Source organism: Daktulosphaira vitifoliae, unplaced genomic scaffold (assembly GCF_025091365.1).
Source record: "Daktulosphaira vitifoliae isolate Bord-2020 unplaced genomic scaffold, ASM2509136v1 Scaffold_3, whole genome shotgun sequence".
Taxonomy (NCBI): domain Eukaryota; kingdom Metazoa; phylum Arthropoda; class Insecta; order Hemiptera; family Phylloxeridae; genus Daktulosphaira; species Daktulosphaira vitifoliae.
Window position 1 is genome coordinate 8,390,515 of NW_026099574.1, and position 18,667 is coordinate 8,409,181.

General features: G+C 25.3%; 1 protein-coding gene across 1 annotated transcript; it reads right to left on the reverse strand.

Annotated features, from left to right (window-relative positions):
- Positions 1–63: 63 nt before the first annotated feature.
- LOC126902505 (protein bark beetle) lies at positions 64–15,789 on the reverse strand. The gene is made up of 35 exons (XM_050679867.1): positions 15,318–15,789; positions 15,087–15,259; positions 14,822–15,018; positions 14,564–14,738; positions 14,330–14,499; positions 13,992–14,221; positions 12,788–12,906; positions 12,582–12,718; positions 11,517–12,516; positions 11,209–11,451; positions 10,946–11,129; positions 10,717–10,877; positions 10,431–10,657; positions 10,193–10,375; positions 9,445–9,695; positions 9,131–9,371; positions 8,943–9,048; positions 8,624–8,872; positions 8,264–8,508; positions 8,022–8,206; positions 7,666–7,938; positions 6,933–7,491; positions 5,698–5,842; positions 5,334–5,597; positions 5,014–5,271; positions 4,707–4,945; positions 4,418–4,632; positions 3,272–3,502; positions 3,080–3,204; positions 2,710–2,847; positions 2,374–2,644; positions 2,094–2,289; positions 1,380–1,624; positions 780–966; positions 64–704 (listed from the first exon to the last, which is right to left on the reverse strand). Exons 1-35 carry the CDS (start codon positions 15,615–15,617, stop codon positions 544–546), a joined length of 8,283 nt encoding a protein of 2,760 aa, XP_050535824.1. The 5' UTR covers positions 15,618–15,789; the 3' UTR covers positions 64–543.
- Between the last annotated feature and the right edge of the window lie 2,878 nt (positions 15,790–18,667).

Here is an 18,667-nt window from a genome sequence, read left to right on the forward strand (position 1 = left end):
CCAAGAAACAAAGAATATATATTTGGGAAATGAGTTGAAAATGAAAATTATAACCACAAAACGTAATATATATAAACTAAATATATATTGTTCATAAAAAAATGTCAAGTGTACAACAATAATTTATAATATAAATTAAATAGTATATTTCTAGTAGTAAAATATATTTCTCTCATGGACGGTTATTGTGTTATATATAAACTGGACGGCATATTTTACAAAATCACATAAATATAAGTTACATGCTATAAATCTTATATAAAACAAAAAATACCATGTTAAATTTCGTTAACCTATAAATAATAGTATTAATTAATTCACTTAGAAGGCCCAGTAAAAATTACAGTCATAGGCAGGGCAGTGCAATGGATAATTTTATCAATTTAATATTATTGACTAATAGTTAAACAATAAAACAAAAATTTACATTTTATGCATACAAAATAATAACATAATTAATAAATATGTGAAAATTCTCGGGTCTAAGAGATCGATTATGCTATTAGTTAATATTACAAAAACAAAAATTAGGTACACAGGATATCACATTGAAGTTTCAAGAGGTTGGCTGTGAGACCTAGGTGGAGGTGATGGTGCCAGATCCAAATTGGTTTCTAAAACATCAGCACTACTATATACACCTCGACTACTTAAGTCAGTCCACATACCAACAGTAGATGCGAAAGTAGAATTATCTCTAAACCCTATTAATTAAACATTTAAATTCCTCAATGTTATTAAAAAATTTAAATAATTGAAAATGTTCTTAACCAAATTACCTTTATTTTTGTAAGCTAAGTCATACTCATTTTCGGTATTAATAGGGTCATTGCCATTATGAACTTCATAGAGATCACTTGCCTCGTAATCATCAACAGAAGAGTTAAATTGTGACTTTAATATTGAATCAGTACTACCATTTATTTTAGTCGATATAGTATTGAAACCACTTGGATTATCAATTAGCTAAAAAATAATATATTTTGTGTAATGCAATTGACAAAAATATAATTTAATTACTTTTTTTATTATAATAAATAAGTTTTACAGTAATAAGTGACACATATTATGTGCTATTTATTAAAATATTACTGTTAGTTGTTTGATGTTTATTTAAGGAATCATTTAATTTACTATTCTCAAAAAATATTGACAAATTGATGGTACTCCAAGAAAATTTTTTTTTTATTAATTTATATTAATATATAAAAAATATTGATACATGACTATTTTAATCTATGATTTTTGAAAAATTGAACTAATATTTATTTAGTTAAATAAATTTTTCTAACCAAAATTTATACATTATAAATCAATACTTAAGTCTAAATCATTTTAAACAAATTTTAATGAATTAATGGAAAATTATATTTTCTTACTGGTTTTCGCCTATAATTCAAATCAGAAAATGTAGGTTGTGAAAGAGATAAAGAGCGTAGTGATGTTAATGATTGACGAATTGAATTTCTTCTAGTTAGCCTTTGAGAATGTCTCCGCTTTGATTTAGTCCACCAACAACACAATACTGATGTTACACAAAATAAACAACCTAATATTAATCCAGTTACTGCTATGTTAACAATATCATCTCTCCATTTCAATGGATTTATCACAACTTGAGGATCTATTGGTTAAAAAAAGTAAAAATATAAGATATAGCAATAAGTGTTTTATCAGTTACAGATTTAGAAAGGATTATGGTTGAAATGGTTGAAAGAAATGTTTCTCTCAATTATTGTTAATGTAAAAATTATACATGGGAAAGTTAAGCGTTTTTTAATTCTACCACTCTCATAAACACTTATGTACATTTGAGGTGCTGACTATGTTTAAAAATGATTTTATCCTATTTAAAAATTATTTTACGCAATAATAGTTGAACGAAATATAAATTGAAAATAAAATTATTAATAATAATAAAATCAAAAAACTATTAAAATTATTGGTTAATAAATTGTTATAGATTGTCATATTTTTATTTGGATTATTTTGTAACGTGAAATTATTAAAGTTATTATTTTAGGAAAATTTAGTAGCCAACAGTACATAAATTACTCTGCATATACACTTTTTTTTTTAGTATTATAACTTACCCATTTCACATAAAAATGCATTACGGCTGAAACAGTCTATGTTTGTCTGAACTCTGTTAAATCCAAGAGCTGTACATTGACTTATATAATCTATGTGTTGCACCCATATTAAACCATAGTCATATATTTGCAGTTGTAAAGTTCTTCTGATACTCGAATAGTCGCCCGTAATAAATGGCATAGATGCATTCATAGTCTAAAAAGTATTTAAGTTGTTTAACTTTTAAGTGTATTGAATGTAATGTATTGTAATAAATGTACTGAATAGAATATTTCTTACAGTACAAAATGTTTTTGCTTCATAAAAAGTCATTGGCACAGCTATGTATGCAAAACATGTATTAGTTGAAGACATTAAAATCCATGGAGGTGGACACTTTTCAGACTCAAGCAAAGTTTTATTTGAAGAATAATAAGGCATAACATCTACAGCCATTAATTCAATTTCATCTTTATAGTCTTTAATTCTTCCAAATACAGCTACTGAATCATTAAATCCCCAATAATTATGCCGAGCATCAATAGATCCTTCTATGGGATAAATAAAATCACTAAAAAAAAAATATTATGAATAAAAAAATACAAAATTAAACACACCAACAAAAAAAATATATACTTTAATGATCGATTGTTAATAGTAGCTGCTATAATTTCATAATTATTTTCTGGATTATAAAAAACGTTGTGAACATAGTACTGGCCATTAGATAAAGCAAGTATTGTTCCTTTATTAAGTATATCTGTTGCTTCATTCCTATAATATGCATAAATAATATATTTTTTATGTATTTATGAGATAATTTTTAGAAATTTAATAATGAAAAAAAAAATGATAAAAAAATAACCAAATGATAATAGAGTTTAAAACTTATTTGAAAAAGCAACATTTTGTTCTACTCTATGCATAATGAAACAGGAAGCTCTGGGAATCTAAATATTTATATTTGTTTTTTATTTAGTATCAGTTGAACAACTTTAAGATTTACCAATAAAATCCATTGTGTAACGTCACTGATTGTAGTGGCAATCTAATACCTTGAAAACCAGACATTTTAAGTATATGTAAACCAATATTGTTATAAACATAATTGTAAGTAAAATTTGATACAACCTGTAAAAAAAAGTTTATTCATGTGTTAAAATTATACTTATATACTTTCAATTATTTATATAATTACTTGATATAGTTGAATGATATTCTCAAATGGGGCAGTGTTATTAGAGAAAAAGTTTCTAAAAATTGTAATCTTTTGTTGGGGTGCTACACGATTTCCAGTTATATTTAAAACAGGTAAGTTAAAATTATCAGTAAACAAATTATTATGAATGTTTGCTTGGAGAGCAGTAGCATATCCACTAGAATCAGCTGATATTTTTAAACCACCTTGATTCTTTATCAATAGATTATTCTAAAATGTATAGTTAAAAAAAATTATTTGACAAACATAATACTTTAAACTATAAATATTATTTTTTTCAAATAACCAATAAATATAAAATGTAACATAAAATAGAGTACCACAAAAAAAATTAGAATCCAAATAATACAGGTGTGGCACAGGAACTACCTTATTTGAAATCCGCGCTATCTAGCAACATTTATTTTGAAAAGGATGGAGGAAGTGATAATCATTCGAAAGAATGGTAACTAATGTTTAATGTCATATAGATTTAATAATGATCACACAGTGGACGAGGAAGGAGTGTGTGATTGCTGTGAAGTCATACTTTTTAAGCGCCTGTTCAATTATTGCAATTATATAATGGTCAGACTGTTATGGTCAAGTTTTGTGTGTTATGTCCACATGATTGAGGAGTTTTTTAACCAAAACTTGAAGAAATGGACGTAGAGGATGACTGGTTTCAGCAAGATGGCGCTACAGCTCACACAACATGTATGTTGATGAATCTTTTGCGAAAACATTTCTCTGGATGTCTCATCTACTTACGAAGCAATCTTCAATGACCAGCACATTCAGCTGATTTAGCTCCATGTAATCTCTTTTTGTGGGGCTTTCAAGTTTACACCGAACATCCAAAGACCTTAGCAAAACTAAAGATCAATGTTAAAGCTGCTATCAACAATATGTTGGTAAGAGAGGAGAGAAACTTCATAATTCAACTATCTCAATACATTAACCCGAATGGAGGCCACTTTAGTCATAAACTTTTTAAAACACAATATAAAAAAATTTAATTATCTCTTTATAACTTGGAAATAAAGGTAATGGAAATAAGATAGTTTCCCAGCCGCACCTCTATATAGCATTTAGTTTTAATAAGTGATACTTCGTAAGAAACAATTTTTAGATATTTAAACTTACGTGCATTTGGATGCTTTGAGTATTTTGTAGTTGGAATTGTAATGGCATTTCACAAGTACTTATATTTGTATCAGGTATATGTTTGCAGTTATTCATTATTTTATTCCATGCAATACTAATATGAGGATTTACTTCTCCAGCACAGGTATAACTGATAGATCCCATTAAATTATTATTTAAGACTGAATAAGAAATGTTGTGTTCAGTGTTTCGATCTAAATTTAATTAGTTTAAATATTAATAATTGATATTTTTATATTTAATCATAATACATAATTGATTATTATACCAAAACCAATAGCAGCTATAGGAAGAGTTACAATTTCAGCTATAAAACCAAAAATACGAGATGATGCAGCATGAGCTACAGCTTTTAGACTTATGCTACCATAAGTTGATTTAAAAAATCTTCTTTTTTGAGTTTTTGAAGATTTTACTAGGCGAGTTATTTCTGAAGTTTTATTATATATAATACCATCATATATACTGACATAATCAGTGTTATGTGCTAAGTTCAACTGTAGTATTCTATTGTAAAATTAATTAGTTATTGAAAATAGAAAAATAATTAGAAGAAAAACATTTTTTCTACAAACCTTAAGCCTAATGATTTAAAACCAAAATGACTACGGAAAATTTTTACACAAGTTAAAGGCTGATCTCCATATTTGAAATGCACAATCATTCGTTCAAAAACTACAATGTCTTTAGTAGGATCACACATATCCAACAACCCAAAAGTATCTTTTGGTAAATTAACATACTTTAAAACATTAAAAGAACTTTCATCGTTTTCTTGGCCTTCACCAGTTAAAGATATAATATTTACTCCTATGCCAGTATTATTTTCAATCCTAATAATTAAAAGGAAAATTTTTAGTTTTTAATAAATAAATAATTATTTTATGGTACAAACCAATTAGAAAATAAATGTATATTTTGATGTTTAAAAGTTAAAATAGATACTCCATGAGATGCTGAATTTGTTATATTAATTGAATCTATATAAGGAGATTTTCCGATTGCCATAACAGCTGATGACAATTCATTATGTAAAACACCAGCACCATCAATTTTGACAAATTGCAGTTGTGATTGGATATTTAATTTCATACCATGGTTTTCATCATCGTGTAAATATTCTGTGTAATCATTCACTTCAAAATCATTATTGGCAAACCTTTACATACATTCAAATATTTGTTTAAAATTCCTTAACTAATTCATAACTTTTAGAATTCCTAATAGTTTATATTTATCCTAAATTTTTATAGATTAACCTTATGCCTCCCCAATGTTGTTGATTTCTTGGTAAGATGGATTCAGTGCAGTATACAAAGACAAATGATTCATCATTCCAATCACATATTAAAAATTCATCAGTAATATTCAGAATTGGACAACTTTGGATATTATTTTCATAACCTTACCAAATAAAAATATTATAAATATAATTGATTCATTTCTTTTAAATAATTTAAATAATATAAAATTATATATAGTAATCTATAATATGTTGTAATTATTATATGAATGATCTTTATTATTATTAATTTATCTTGAGAAATTATATTGTTATATTTTATAAAATTTTAACAATTCTTTACAATTGCATTAAAGAATGTACTCTGTTATACAAAGACATTGGTAATCTATTAAAAAAAAATATCAAACAAATTCTTATTTTTTAATAGACTCTTGATGTATATTATATAATGAATACTAATTTTTTATATACAACAGCAGATTATTAAATTTAAAAACACTAGATAATAATACATTGAATACATTCATGTTGAATGAAATGTTTTGAACTCATTGCAAAATTTGAAACGTCAGTATAAAACTTAAGACATGGACATATCTAAAATATTTTATATAATGAACAAACTAATTTTATTATACCGAGTGACTTTTTTATCATAACCCACTCAATTATCTACAAAATAAGTATAATTAAAACATTTTGTTTTTGGTTATCTTTAGTTACACATTATTCTTGAATTATTAACTATGTAATACTTTTTAAGTTCATCCCTTATGACTTGTAAGGGTGTCAACTTTGTTTTTTTAAATTTGAATACATATTTTGAATTTAATAAAATATTTGAGTTTTTAATTTAATAGTAAATAACATTTGAATTTTTAATATAACTTTATTTGTTTATTAGATATAAACATTTAAAGTTTCAAATTTTATTTTAAATTTAATTCAAAGTTTATTGTCAATTATGACTATCAATAGATATACTTTCTGTGTTGCCATTTAGTGTATTTATAAACTCACAATAATGTGCCTTACTACCATTGATAATAAAAGCTGTGTACCTGCAAATATCGACATCATAAAAAATCATCCTGTAGATATAATTATTCAATTTTGTTAACTCAGGATAAGTATACCAATAACTATCAAATTATTTCAAATAAATATATAGTTATAAATTAAGTATGAAAATAAAATTTATTTTCAAATAATTTATTTTAATATATAATATTATTTATATTTATTTACCTGAACACCGGTAACGTTGAGGCCAACTTTGAGCTGCAACAACCATTTGACTTTCATTATAATAATGTTTTTTCCATGTGAACCAAGTATTTAAAGTTGAACTGTTTGAACCAATCTCTTTACAAACTACTTTGGCATTAGCTTCAGTAAATGAATGATCACAAGAAGGTAACCACTGCATTAAGGTGCTATTCCAAATTTCCAAAAAACCAAAATAATTTGTATTTGAATCATCAACATTCTTTACAGGGTTTAATCGCACACCAGTCATAGGCTTTAAATCATATGCTTGTGGTGGTAATACTGATCTACTCAATGGTTTAAAAGTTATTTCTCCGCCAATATAACCCCTAGCTATCAATGATCCCAGAACTAGAATACCAACATTAGGAGCAAACTCTAATATGGTACCAGGTAATATTCTTAATGTAGCACCAGGCATTACTGTAATATCAGATTCAACAACGTAAGGCTTTTCTTGTGGTGCAACAGTTAGTGATTCTGATATTTTACCACCTAACACACCATTGGAAATATGTGACAGATCATCCCAAGTCATCTAAAAAAATGTCAAAAAAGGAATAAATTTATTATACAGATGTTCAGGGATAATATCTTTACTTACAGAAGTAAATAGGAAACAGGTCAATTGTTACAAACAATTAAAACAATAGAAATCTGTGTCCTACTCACTGAACACCTTATATAATAAATGTAGACATTTAATACATACCGATAGTGATGCATCAAAAGAATCATCAATTAAAAATGGAGTGAAAATAGTGATTGCATTGTTATTCCAATCGTCAAAATCAAAAACAAGTTCTTTGATACGATTAACATCAACAGAACCCCACCAATTATTAGCCAAATTGATAACTGAACTTGTTCTTGATGTTTTCAATCCAGCAATAATAGCATAATTCAAATTATTATTAGAGGAAAATATATTTCGATCAATTTTCACATTTTGAATTCCATCAAAGACTATCAAAGCAGAGTTCAACTGAAAATTTTTAAAACAAATTAATCAACTGGTGTACATAATAAATTTAATTATTTACTATAAAACATGGAGATTTAACTTACTTTTGTAGTATATAATCTCAAATTACTTTTTAATATATTTTCTCTGAATAACGCAAATACAGAACTCATTATTTCACATTGGCTCAAGGCACTAAATTTAACCATAAACTCACCATTATTACTAATAATTGTATTTTTCCATATAAGCAAGTATTTTTCCATTCCAGAAATTGTTATTAAACCACCTATAATCATTTGTATGTACTCAATAGTGAAATTTGATTATGATTATCACAAATTACCATTGCAAATGTTATTTTGTATGGAATTTTGTGTTATGTTCAAAACAGAAAAATGACCACCAATATCTATTCTTAAATTTGAATTATGAACAAATGAGTTATTATTTATTACAACTGAATGAGTAAAATTTTCATCATAAGAATATAAATAAGGTAATATTAATTGAATTCCATCATACAAGTTACGTTCAAATGAATTTCCAGCAAGTTCCCATTTGTAAACATTTAATGAATTTTGTGTATCCCTAAAAATAAACATCATTATGTTATGCTACTATAGGTTAATTCAACTTTAACATTATTATACAAGCTAAAAAAATTTATTATTTTGTTTAGTTCATATTCAAATATGTTCCATACTTAGAATAATGATCGATAATTTTTCCATTATCAGCAATTATAGATTGGTTGACAATTATATGAATGTGAGATTTATTGTTTGATAATGATGGAAACATTAATTGTTCTTTTTCTTGAACAAGAAAGCCACATTTTTTGTTATATGATATATCACAATCATATAAATTAATTGTTTCATTAAGAGGTCTTAAATAATATTGAATTTTCTTTAATTTATTAACATCCATTTGATTTTCAATACTTATGAACCTAAATTAAAATCACATTCATTCTTAAATGTTTATTAATTAAAAATATTGGAAAAAACAAAAAGACATACTCGCTGTAATAAGTAGCTAAAATACCAATTTCATTGCTCTTTATAGCAGTTTTTGTTACATATAATGTTGGCTCTGGTTGTGCTAATAAGCCTTGGTTAATGGTGGCTATAAGAAATAACATGATATGATTAATATTTTGATATTCTAATCTTAAAGCAAAACTATATAATACGAGCTAAATAAATACCTTGATTACATGATACAAGAAGCACAATATTTCCACGGGGATTAAATCCACTGTTATAATGCATGATAATACTATTGGAGATACTCTGGGTAGGAAATATACTTGTACCATGATAAGAACTCCATAAAACATTATTATTGGCCCTATTACTATGAATATTATAAACTGTAATTTGTTCACTTGTATTATTATGAGGAATATTTAACATCTGAATTCCAACAACATAATTAATTCTAGTACACTAAACACAATGATAAAAAAATTTAAATATGTTTTTCATTGAATTGTGATTATTGTAAAAGTTAAGAACGTACTTGGAACACTATTTTAGACTGTATAGATTCCCCAAGATTATATGAAGACATCTGTTTAGTAATAACATATTTGAACTCATTTGGTTTCAATTCAATTTGTAAATCATTTTTATCATTAGGAAATAACACAGGACTATAGAGAAATGAGTTGGTAGCAAATGGTTTAAACCATCCAGCTAGTTCTCTTTGTTTATCAATACTTATTGAAACATCATGTTGAATACCAATCTTGTTTCTTTCAATATTACTATCTAAAATATATTATTAATTTGGGATAAATTTATGTAAAACACTGATTATTTTATAGTGCTTAAAAAAATTGTGTCCGATCTAAAATTTACAAAAATTGAATTACGTTATAACTACATTCAGAAAGATTTAATGTAATTTTATATTTAAGAATCCATGATGTCATGTAACAATTTTATCAGTTGTCACACACTTTAAATAGAAAGAATATCAATATTTCTGTAATACAGTAAAATATATATTTTTTTAATATTAAAAGAATTATATTGAAAACTTAAAACACACAAGTGCTGTCTTTTTATTTTTAATATATTGGTATCAACATATTCGTAATAATATTATTTATTTAATGGTACTAATATTTAAAAATTAATAAAAGTGTACAAATCACTTATGTGTTCTAAGTTGTTAAATATTGAGACTTGTATTTTTTATCTAGAGCTCAATAAATTATAATTATAACAATTTAATAATTACAACCATTTATTTAATTTTTTACCATGTATATTCAAGCCAAATTGCTTAAAACATATTCCTGCTCCTTTATTTCCACTAAATTCAGAGTTATGAATATAACTTGAGCTATAATATAGATCAGAATAAATAATTTCCAAGCCATTTTCCGAATTGTCTAATATTTTAACACCATCAAAAGTGTGTCGATTTAAGTCAACTTGCAATGCTATATATAATGATTAATCAATTAGATGGGAAATATTTAAACATTTTAAACATACCGGGTCCAAATGTATTAGATACATAATCAACAAGTCCAGCTTTTTCTATTGTGATGTACTGTAAATTACAAGTGTCTGCTAATACTCCTAATCTAAGACCTGTCCAACCAGGTTGTTCACAACGAAATGCAACGTCTTTTGAATGATTACAACCATGGTCAAACTCAATAACTTGTTCTGCTTTACATTTAGTTAAGTCAATATCTTCATCAGAACATGTAACATTTCTAAACAAATAAATTAAGTGTAAATTAAGAGTAAAATGTTATTTAAGATATATATTTACGTTAAAAATATTGGCTCTGATGGGTCTGCAATAGGTACATCAACTGTCCAATCTAAAGGATTCAAAACCAATCCTAATTGACGACACACTAAAGCAGCATTTTCCATTGACCAGCCATAATTACAAACTGATCCCCATGAACCTAACTCTTCAGAATAAACCTATAAAACATCAAAAACATAAAATCTGCATAAAAAATGAAACATTTAACAAAAAAATATAAACCTACTTGTAATCTTCCTTCAGTATATGTTCTACCTGCTATTAAGCGAACATTTGAATTAATTGTTGTATCAATGCTTTCATTAACAACAGAATTCAAATTTTCATGTAAAGTAAATTTAATATTTCCAAAACCTCTACCTCGAGCTTCTAGTTTACCAGCAACCATAATACCAACACCAGGATTAAACCTTGTATTAAGATTTTTTTCAGTTAAAAAACAAACTTTAAATAGTTACTATTTTGAATAATAATTAACTAAATAATTACTTCAAAGTCACATCAGGATGAATAACTAATTTTCCACTTGTAGCTACATTAATATCCCTAGTAACTATATACTCTCCACTAGAAATATACTCTACACCATCAACTTCCCCACCAAAATCATTGTTAGCCTTATACAACTGTGTAACAATTGTAGAAATAGTCATAATTGATGTTGTGCCAGGATTAGAGGGATGCAACAAAAATGGAACAAATTCAATTTTTGCCAAGTTATATCTATCTCGTCTAAAATAACAAAGAAAAATTAATTATAAAAGATAAACCCACCAATAATTATGATTTTTTCATACCTATGAAACAATCTATTAACAATAAAGTGATCATCAGTTTTTCCTAACCAATTATAAGTCGCATTAACCACAAGGCTTTGATCTTCAAGTTGTACACCAATTTCATAATCCGATAATGGGTTATCAATAATATTTCTCATTACATGGATATTAGAAGAACCAATTACTATAACTGCAGCAACTTTATTTCTTGAAATTATTTTAAATGGTTGAACTATTTTATTGCTTTTTAAATAATTCCATGTGAACAACATATTATGTATTTGACTGTAAGTACTTAGTCCTAAATTTACAACATAACTTCCACTGTTATCATAGAACTCATTATATTTTATAATGGAATTAGTATAAGACTCATCAAAATCTTCATCAAAGTGATCATTTTTAATTAATATACAACCATGTTCTTGTTTCTTAAAACGATTATACTCCATAACAGAATCTATGTTTAACATAGGTCTTATAAGAATTGCTAATTTTTTATTATTATAAAATTCATTATATGATACAATTAAGTTTGTAATATGTACTCTTCGTTTTGTGCATGATTTAATTTCTAATGCATAAATACTATAGCTGAAGACATTTCCTGTTACATTAATACTTGATTTTCCATGACACCAACCATCAATTACTACTGAATTATTAGTAATCAGTGAGTAAGTTAAAATGGTTTTTTGTAATACATTTTTGGTGTGTTTATTTAAAAGTCGAACAGCAATTCCAGGTCCTGAATTTGATTTAATTTCAGAATAAGTGATATTACGCACTCCCCCATAATTGTTAGTCAAAATTCCAAAACCGTTATTATAAGATATTTGAGATCCTATAAGTGTAACATCAGCAGAACCATTAAAAATATTTACACCAGAATTTCCACTATTATTTTGAATAGAACAATTTGACATAGATACAGCACTATATAAATTTTCAACAAAGAGACCTGAACCTATATTGTCTGATAAAATACTTTCAGATATGTTTACACTATGCCACTTCACTAAAAATAATGATAAATAAATAAACAAAATAATCATGAAAAAATATTAATATGATAATACATACCAAAACCAGATGTAACTCTAAGTATACCAAACACTGATTTTTTAGCTGGTGAAGAAAACTGAACTAAAATAGTATTACGACTAGAAGTTATTGATAAAGGCACTGTATTATTGTGCACTGGAATAGTAGCTAAAAGTCTATGAATAATCAAAATGAAATTTATATTAAATATGACTAAGTATCAAAATAATTTTTAAATTAATAACCTCTCCGAAGTAGAAACTTCTCCATCATAGATATATATAAATGAACTATTATCCGATTCATATGATATTGTTTGTTCGATATTTACACTTAACACCTGTCCATATTTTGTCGAAAAACTCTACAAAAAATGTAACACTATAGTTAAAATATATATAATAATTAATTTAATATTATGAAGGAAATTCAATTCTTTAAACTAATCATACTTTTTTAAAATGTATTAAATATTTAATAAAGATACAGTACAAATATATGAGTACAAATTTCTATGTACAGAGTGAAACAGATCTAACTAATAACTCCTATTACTTTGATGCAATCAACATTTTGTCATAATTTTTTTTAATAATTTATGCATTTTTAAATTATATTAATAACAGTGCTTAGAAAATAAAATAGTTTGAGTTTATGGCAATTTTTCTTATATATAGTAAATTAGTTTATCTAAATTTATTTTAGAACATATTAAAAATATTAATAATAATAAACCAAAAATATTATGAGACAACCTTTAAAACATTAATTGAATTTAAAATGGTATAAAATATCTTATAATGTCAAATTTTAAGTTTGATTAAGGTTTTAAAAGGAATTTCATAATATTTTTGGGTTCTGCAATTATTAACCTAACAAATTCTTTAAAAAAAAATTAATATAGGTCAACTAACTTTCTAAATATATTTATGCTAACTATATAATTAACTAACTTAAAATATATGAAAATATGCTCTGGTCAATATCATATTTTTTATTATTAGTTTTTAACACTTAAAAAACAAATTATTATTAAAATTTATTTTTTTATTATTTAGAACAAATAATAAAAAATATGATTTTAACGTAATCTAAGATTGCATTAAACAAAAAAAATTTTGTTTACTGTATCAAAAGTTATTGAAGTAGTCAATTAATTCTGTTCCAACCTAGATATATTTGCACTGATTTTTTTCTAAAAAAAAAATGAATTATTATTAATATTAAAATCTCACAAAGAATTGAAAATAAAGCAAATTTAACTAATTAATAATGAGTAGATGGAAAATTAGATTTATTTTAAGATAATCAAATTAACCTGATGTCAGGTTTAAATGATTTTATGATTTGAAGAGAATGATATGTTGTAAATGCCACTGTAAATATTTTTTTATCGTAAAATTACACATTTAAAAAACTTAATATACATATAATATAAGATTATAAAACCTTATAACAGTTGATTTGTTTCGGATTGAATTGATTTTGTTGAACAGAAACAATTATAGGAAAAGTTTGATCAGTTGTTGTTGGCAGTGAACATAGTTCATTGATATTACTAATAAGATCTTGATCAATTTTGCCTTGTACAATATGAACACCATCTCCTTTATTGTTTGATATAAGAGTTTTAAACAAATTTAATTGACCAAAAGAAGAATTCATAAAAATACCATATCCTAAAATATTAAGTTATAATAAGTATTTTCAAATGTAAAATATAATTTTTTTTTTTATTTTATTTAAAATAGACAAGAATTGTAATAGTTAATTTGTTTACAACATACCTTGATTATTTTTAATAATACAATCTTGTAAATCTAATATTGCATCTGAAGTAGTTATGTTAATGCCATTGTATGCAGAATGCAAAATTGAAACATTTTTCAACAGTGGTGGAACACCATTTACTTGTAATACTGAAGTAGCTTTAAAATCAGCTCCTACACCTGCATACCTACATTATTTTTAAATTTAAATAGTAAATATAATTTTTTTTTTCTTTGTTTAATTGAACTTACGTTATTATTACATGATTTAGTTCAGAGAGAGATTCTGATTGATAAAGTGTATTATGGTGTATCAATTTTTTTTTAGATTGTGCTTTTTCAAACTTAATTCCTTGCCAATAATTTTTCATTGCAAAACTATTTTCATAATAAGGTAGACATTCTAGAGCTATATCTTGTTTTAAATCTAAAATAATAATTAATGATATGATAAAAATATCATTATATTATATTATATTAGAAACATCAAACTTAAAACTGTTTACATACCGCAACTACCAGATCCAAGTTTTTTATTTAACCATCCTTTACATTCAAAAAGATTATTTTCAGTTCCTCCACATTGTAAATCTGAAAGCATAAGACGTGAATGCAATTTATCAATATTTGGTTCCATCCAATGTAAAAATTGTCCTCCTCGGTAGCCCAAATGTCGACACACTGTATGGAGATCAGCTTTACTCCATCTAGAAAAAAAACATATTAATATATAACATTAATATTTTAATAAAGATTGTTTTTAGAAAGTACATACTGAGTTGAGGTACAAATAGATCTCCAAGCACCTTTAACAAATAATTGTAATCTTCCCGATAAAACACTAGATCCATCAACAAGTCTAATATTAATTGAAGATTGATGTAAATTTTCATCAATATCTTCAAAATCCATGCTTGATGTCATGACAATTTTTCTATAAGCGTCTCCCTAACATTAAAAATTTAAGTGGATATTTTTTCTAAGTAATACTATAATTGCAACTTACATATGCTTTAATCGATCCTTTTACAGTTATACCAGTTTTTGGAGTGAATTTTAAAGTTACACCTGGATCAATAATCAACTCTCCTGTGTCTTCGACAATTACATTATTTAATATAACATAAGGGCTTTTTTCTGCTTTTAGTCGATGCTGATCGGTGACAATACCACCCGCCCATTCTGTAAATTCTTTAGCAGTTCTTTGCACATTTGGCCATGAGTTATAATCGTTTGAATATATAACTGGGCTAAAAATCAAAATAGTTTGAATCACCCAAAAATATTTTATTGTTTTTGAAACCATATTCCTAAATATCACATGATAAAAATTGTTTCAAAAAAATTGACTAATAAAAAATTACTCAAACTAGGAAACAAAAAATTTAACTACAAATATTTTAAATCTTTAAACATAAACACCCAACCCATTGTCTACAATCTATACGGAATTTTCGTACGGTATTATCAATGTAATCTTGTTGACTGTTATATGAATCTTCAAATAGTGGGGGTTCGGATGGTAAAGTAGTAGCGAGGAAGTGTAGTGGAAATAGTGTAGTAACGGAGCAACAGGTGAATGGAACAAAGAGAGTACATGTCCATTTTTTTACACTGGGAATTTCTCAACCGTTAAAATCTATGATGTACCTACGTGACGCATTGTCAATTCTTGAATATTACAATTTAAACTTAAATTATTATTATTACACATAGTTTAGGATATTAATAAATATTATACAATTGGTTTTGCTATCGTATTTTATAAAAGCAAGTCGTTATGTTATTCAAGTCATGACATTCACTGTAAATGAGGGCTAATTGACTATACCACTTATAAAATTAATTATTCAAGTGACTTGTCACTTGTTAAAGCTTATGAATCATCTCTTATTTCATTTAAAATTCAAGCTCTTATTGTTATAAAAATTAGGCAAACTCGACCTAACACACTACTACTGATATTATTATTGACTATTAATTGAATAATAGCTATTAGTCACAATTTACCACATAAATTAAGAAAGTTTAATTACGGCTGTCTTTGAATATCTTTAAAATATGAATGGGATAAAAAAAAAATTTTAAATTACAGTAGAACTCCAATTATCCGAATTAATGGGGACCGGGACCCATTCACTGACTAATCAAAATAAACAATGACAGGTGACTGCAATGCGCCGGAACTGGAGTGGGAACTCTTACCACGTGTTGTGCCTACACTGACGCCGCGGACTTTGGACAAATTTTTTTCTGATTTTTTCTGAAAGTGATTCGGATAATCGGCGATTCGGATGATCGGAGTNATTTTAAATTACTAATATTTACAAAATACGTATTTAAAAAAATTTCATACAAAAAAATGAAGAAATCATTAAATTAAATCCACCAAACCAGGTCCGGATTAAAGAGAGACAGGGTCCACAGATTTTAAAGACCTATTCAAATATAAGTGACTTTAATGTTAAAATCCAGTAAATATTTTTTTTACAAAAAATGAATTCTTTTAACATTCTTAACCCTCTATCTAAAACTATAATTTTACGCCAGCATTAAAAGAATCACTTTATATAATATTCTCTATGTATATTTACATAAAGAAATATATAAAGTTATTAAGAAAGTTATTATTTTGTTTACATCAATAAGAAATTTAAATTCTCGATTCTTTATAAATAAAAAAAAAACGTACAGTATCACAAAACCAATACCTTTTTAATTACGCATAGAAACTAATAAAAACAATCAAAAAGTTAAAAAATATACTCAATTAAGAGCATTATAAAAAAAAACCCAGCACAGTGGGGACGCGGCATAGTGGGGATGTTGCATAGTTGAGTCCAGTATAGATTTAATCTGACAGTGATTAAAATCACTATCATAAGAAACGCTTCGATGCAAATCAGTAGATAGTGTTTAATTCTAAGAAATTGGTGGATAATTACAAAAGCTACATTATCTGCTAGTTTCTTATTAATACCCTGATTAAGATAAAGTATGTCGAATGAAAAAGGGATTATTAAAAAATATTATTTCTCATAAAAAAATTGTGTTGATTCGTACACTTTTCAATGAGTTATAGCATTATAAAGTTAAAAATGTAACCAACCCAACCCAACATCAACTCCTATTTCCTTAATTATATCCAGATTAGTAATTATTTTAATTATATATTATATAATTTTTATAATTAATTATTTTCAAATTATTATTGATTTTTAATATGTTAAAAGTAATCATTTTGAACCTACTTCTTTTTGTTCTTTAAAGTGAAAGTTTTAATAAAAAAAAAATGAATTTATTACCATAACTTTTAACTCAACTTGCAAGTTTGAAATAAATATTATTAAATAGAAAAAAATGAAATTGGTAGATTATTTCAAAAACAACAATAACACTTATTCCCTTAATTTTACCCCGATTTATAACTATAATATATGAATACATAATAATTACAGTAATTAAATTGAGTATGAAAGTGGTATTCAATAATATAATATTGTAATTTTTACGGAGATATTATAAAAATAAAAAGGAGTTGTATATTCATATACTTTTAATGCGTATACAAATTTAAAGGAATTTATGCAATACTTTTTAATAAAAAAATTTTGTTACTTATGAATAAATACACTAAACAAAAGGAACTTTCATCAGAAAAAAAATATACTTTTCTAAATAAACTTTTCGTGATGTTTTCAAATGTGCAATTAAACTTTTTCTATTACTTCTAAGTTTTAATATTATTACTTATTATTAAAAAATAAGTATTTACATATAAAAAAAAATAATTAAGAACAAAAAAAATTGTATTAAATTAATACTGATTTTGATTTTTAATATGTTAAAGGTAATCATTTTGAACCTATTTTTTATTGTCTTTTAAAGTGAAAGTTTTAATGAAAAATACCTTCTCAGCTTCGCATCGAAGCTAAAAAATGAATTTGTTACCATAACTTATAGTTCAACTTGCAAGTTTGAAATTGACATTATTAAATTGAAAAAAATGAAATTTTTAAGATTAATATGCAATCTGGAAATTTTATAATTACTAATTACAGTACATTTGTCAGAAAAATTCGATTTTTTTACATTTTTATCGTAATAGATAACTGAAATAGAAAGAATAGTAATCATATCCTAATAACTTTTGGTGTTTAAAAAAATTCTGCAATTGAAATATTCAGAACTTAATTAATTTTAATAATTTACTTTAATTAAATGAACCAATCAAACCAAAGTAGTTAAAAAGATTTACTCAATTGAGCATATTATCAAAAATATAATTATAATTGTAAAACTCCATCGTTAACTTCAGGTGAAACTAAAAATCATTTTTTTTTTAAATTTATGATT

What these genes read in the sequence shown, in the direction of transcription:
- LOC126902505 (XM_050679867.1), bottom strand. Translation starts at nt 15,617, where the DNA reads ATGGTTTCAAAAACAATAAAATATTTTTGGGTGATTCAAACTATTTTG. An exon ending in AAGCAAAAACATTTTGTACT is followed by an intron (nt 2,290 to 2,373) that starts GTAAGAAATATT and finishes AATACTTTTTAG; the next exon opens with ACTATGAATGCATCTATGCC. An exon ending in CTTAGCTTACAAAAATAAAG is followed by an intron (nt 705 to 779) that starts GTAATTTGGTTA and finishes TTTAATTAATAG; the next exon opens with GGTTTAGAGATAATTCTACT.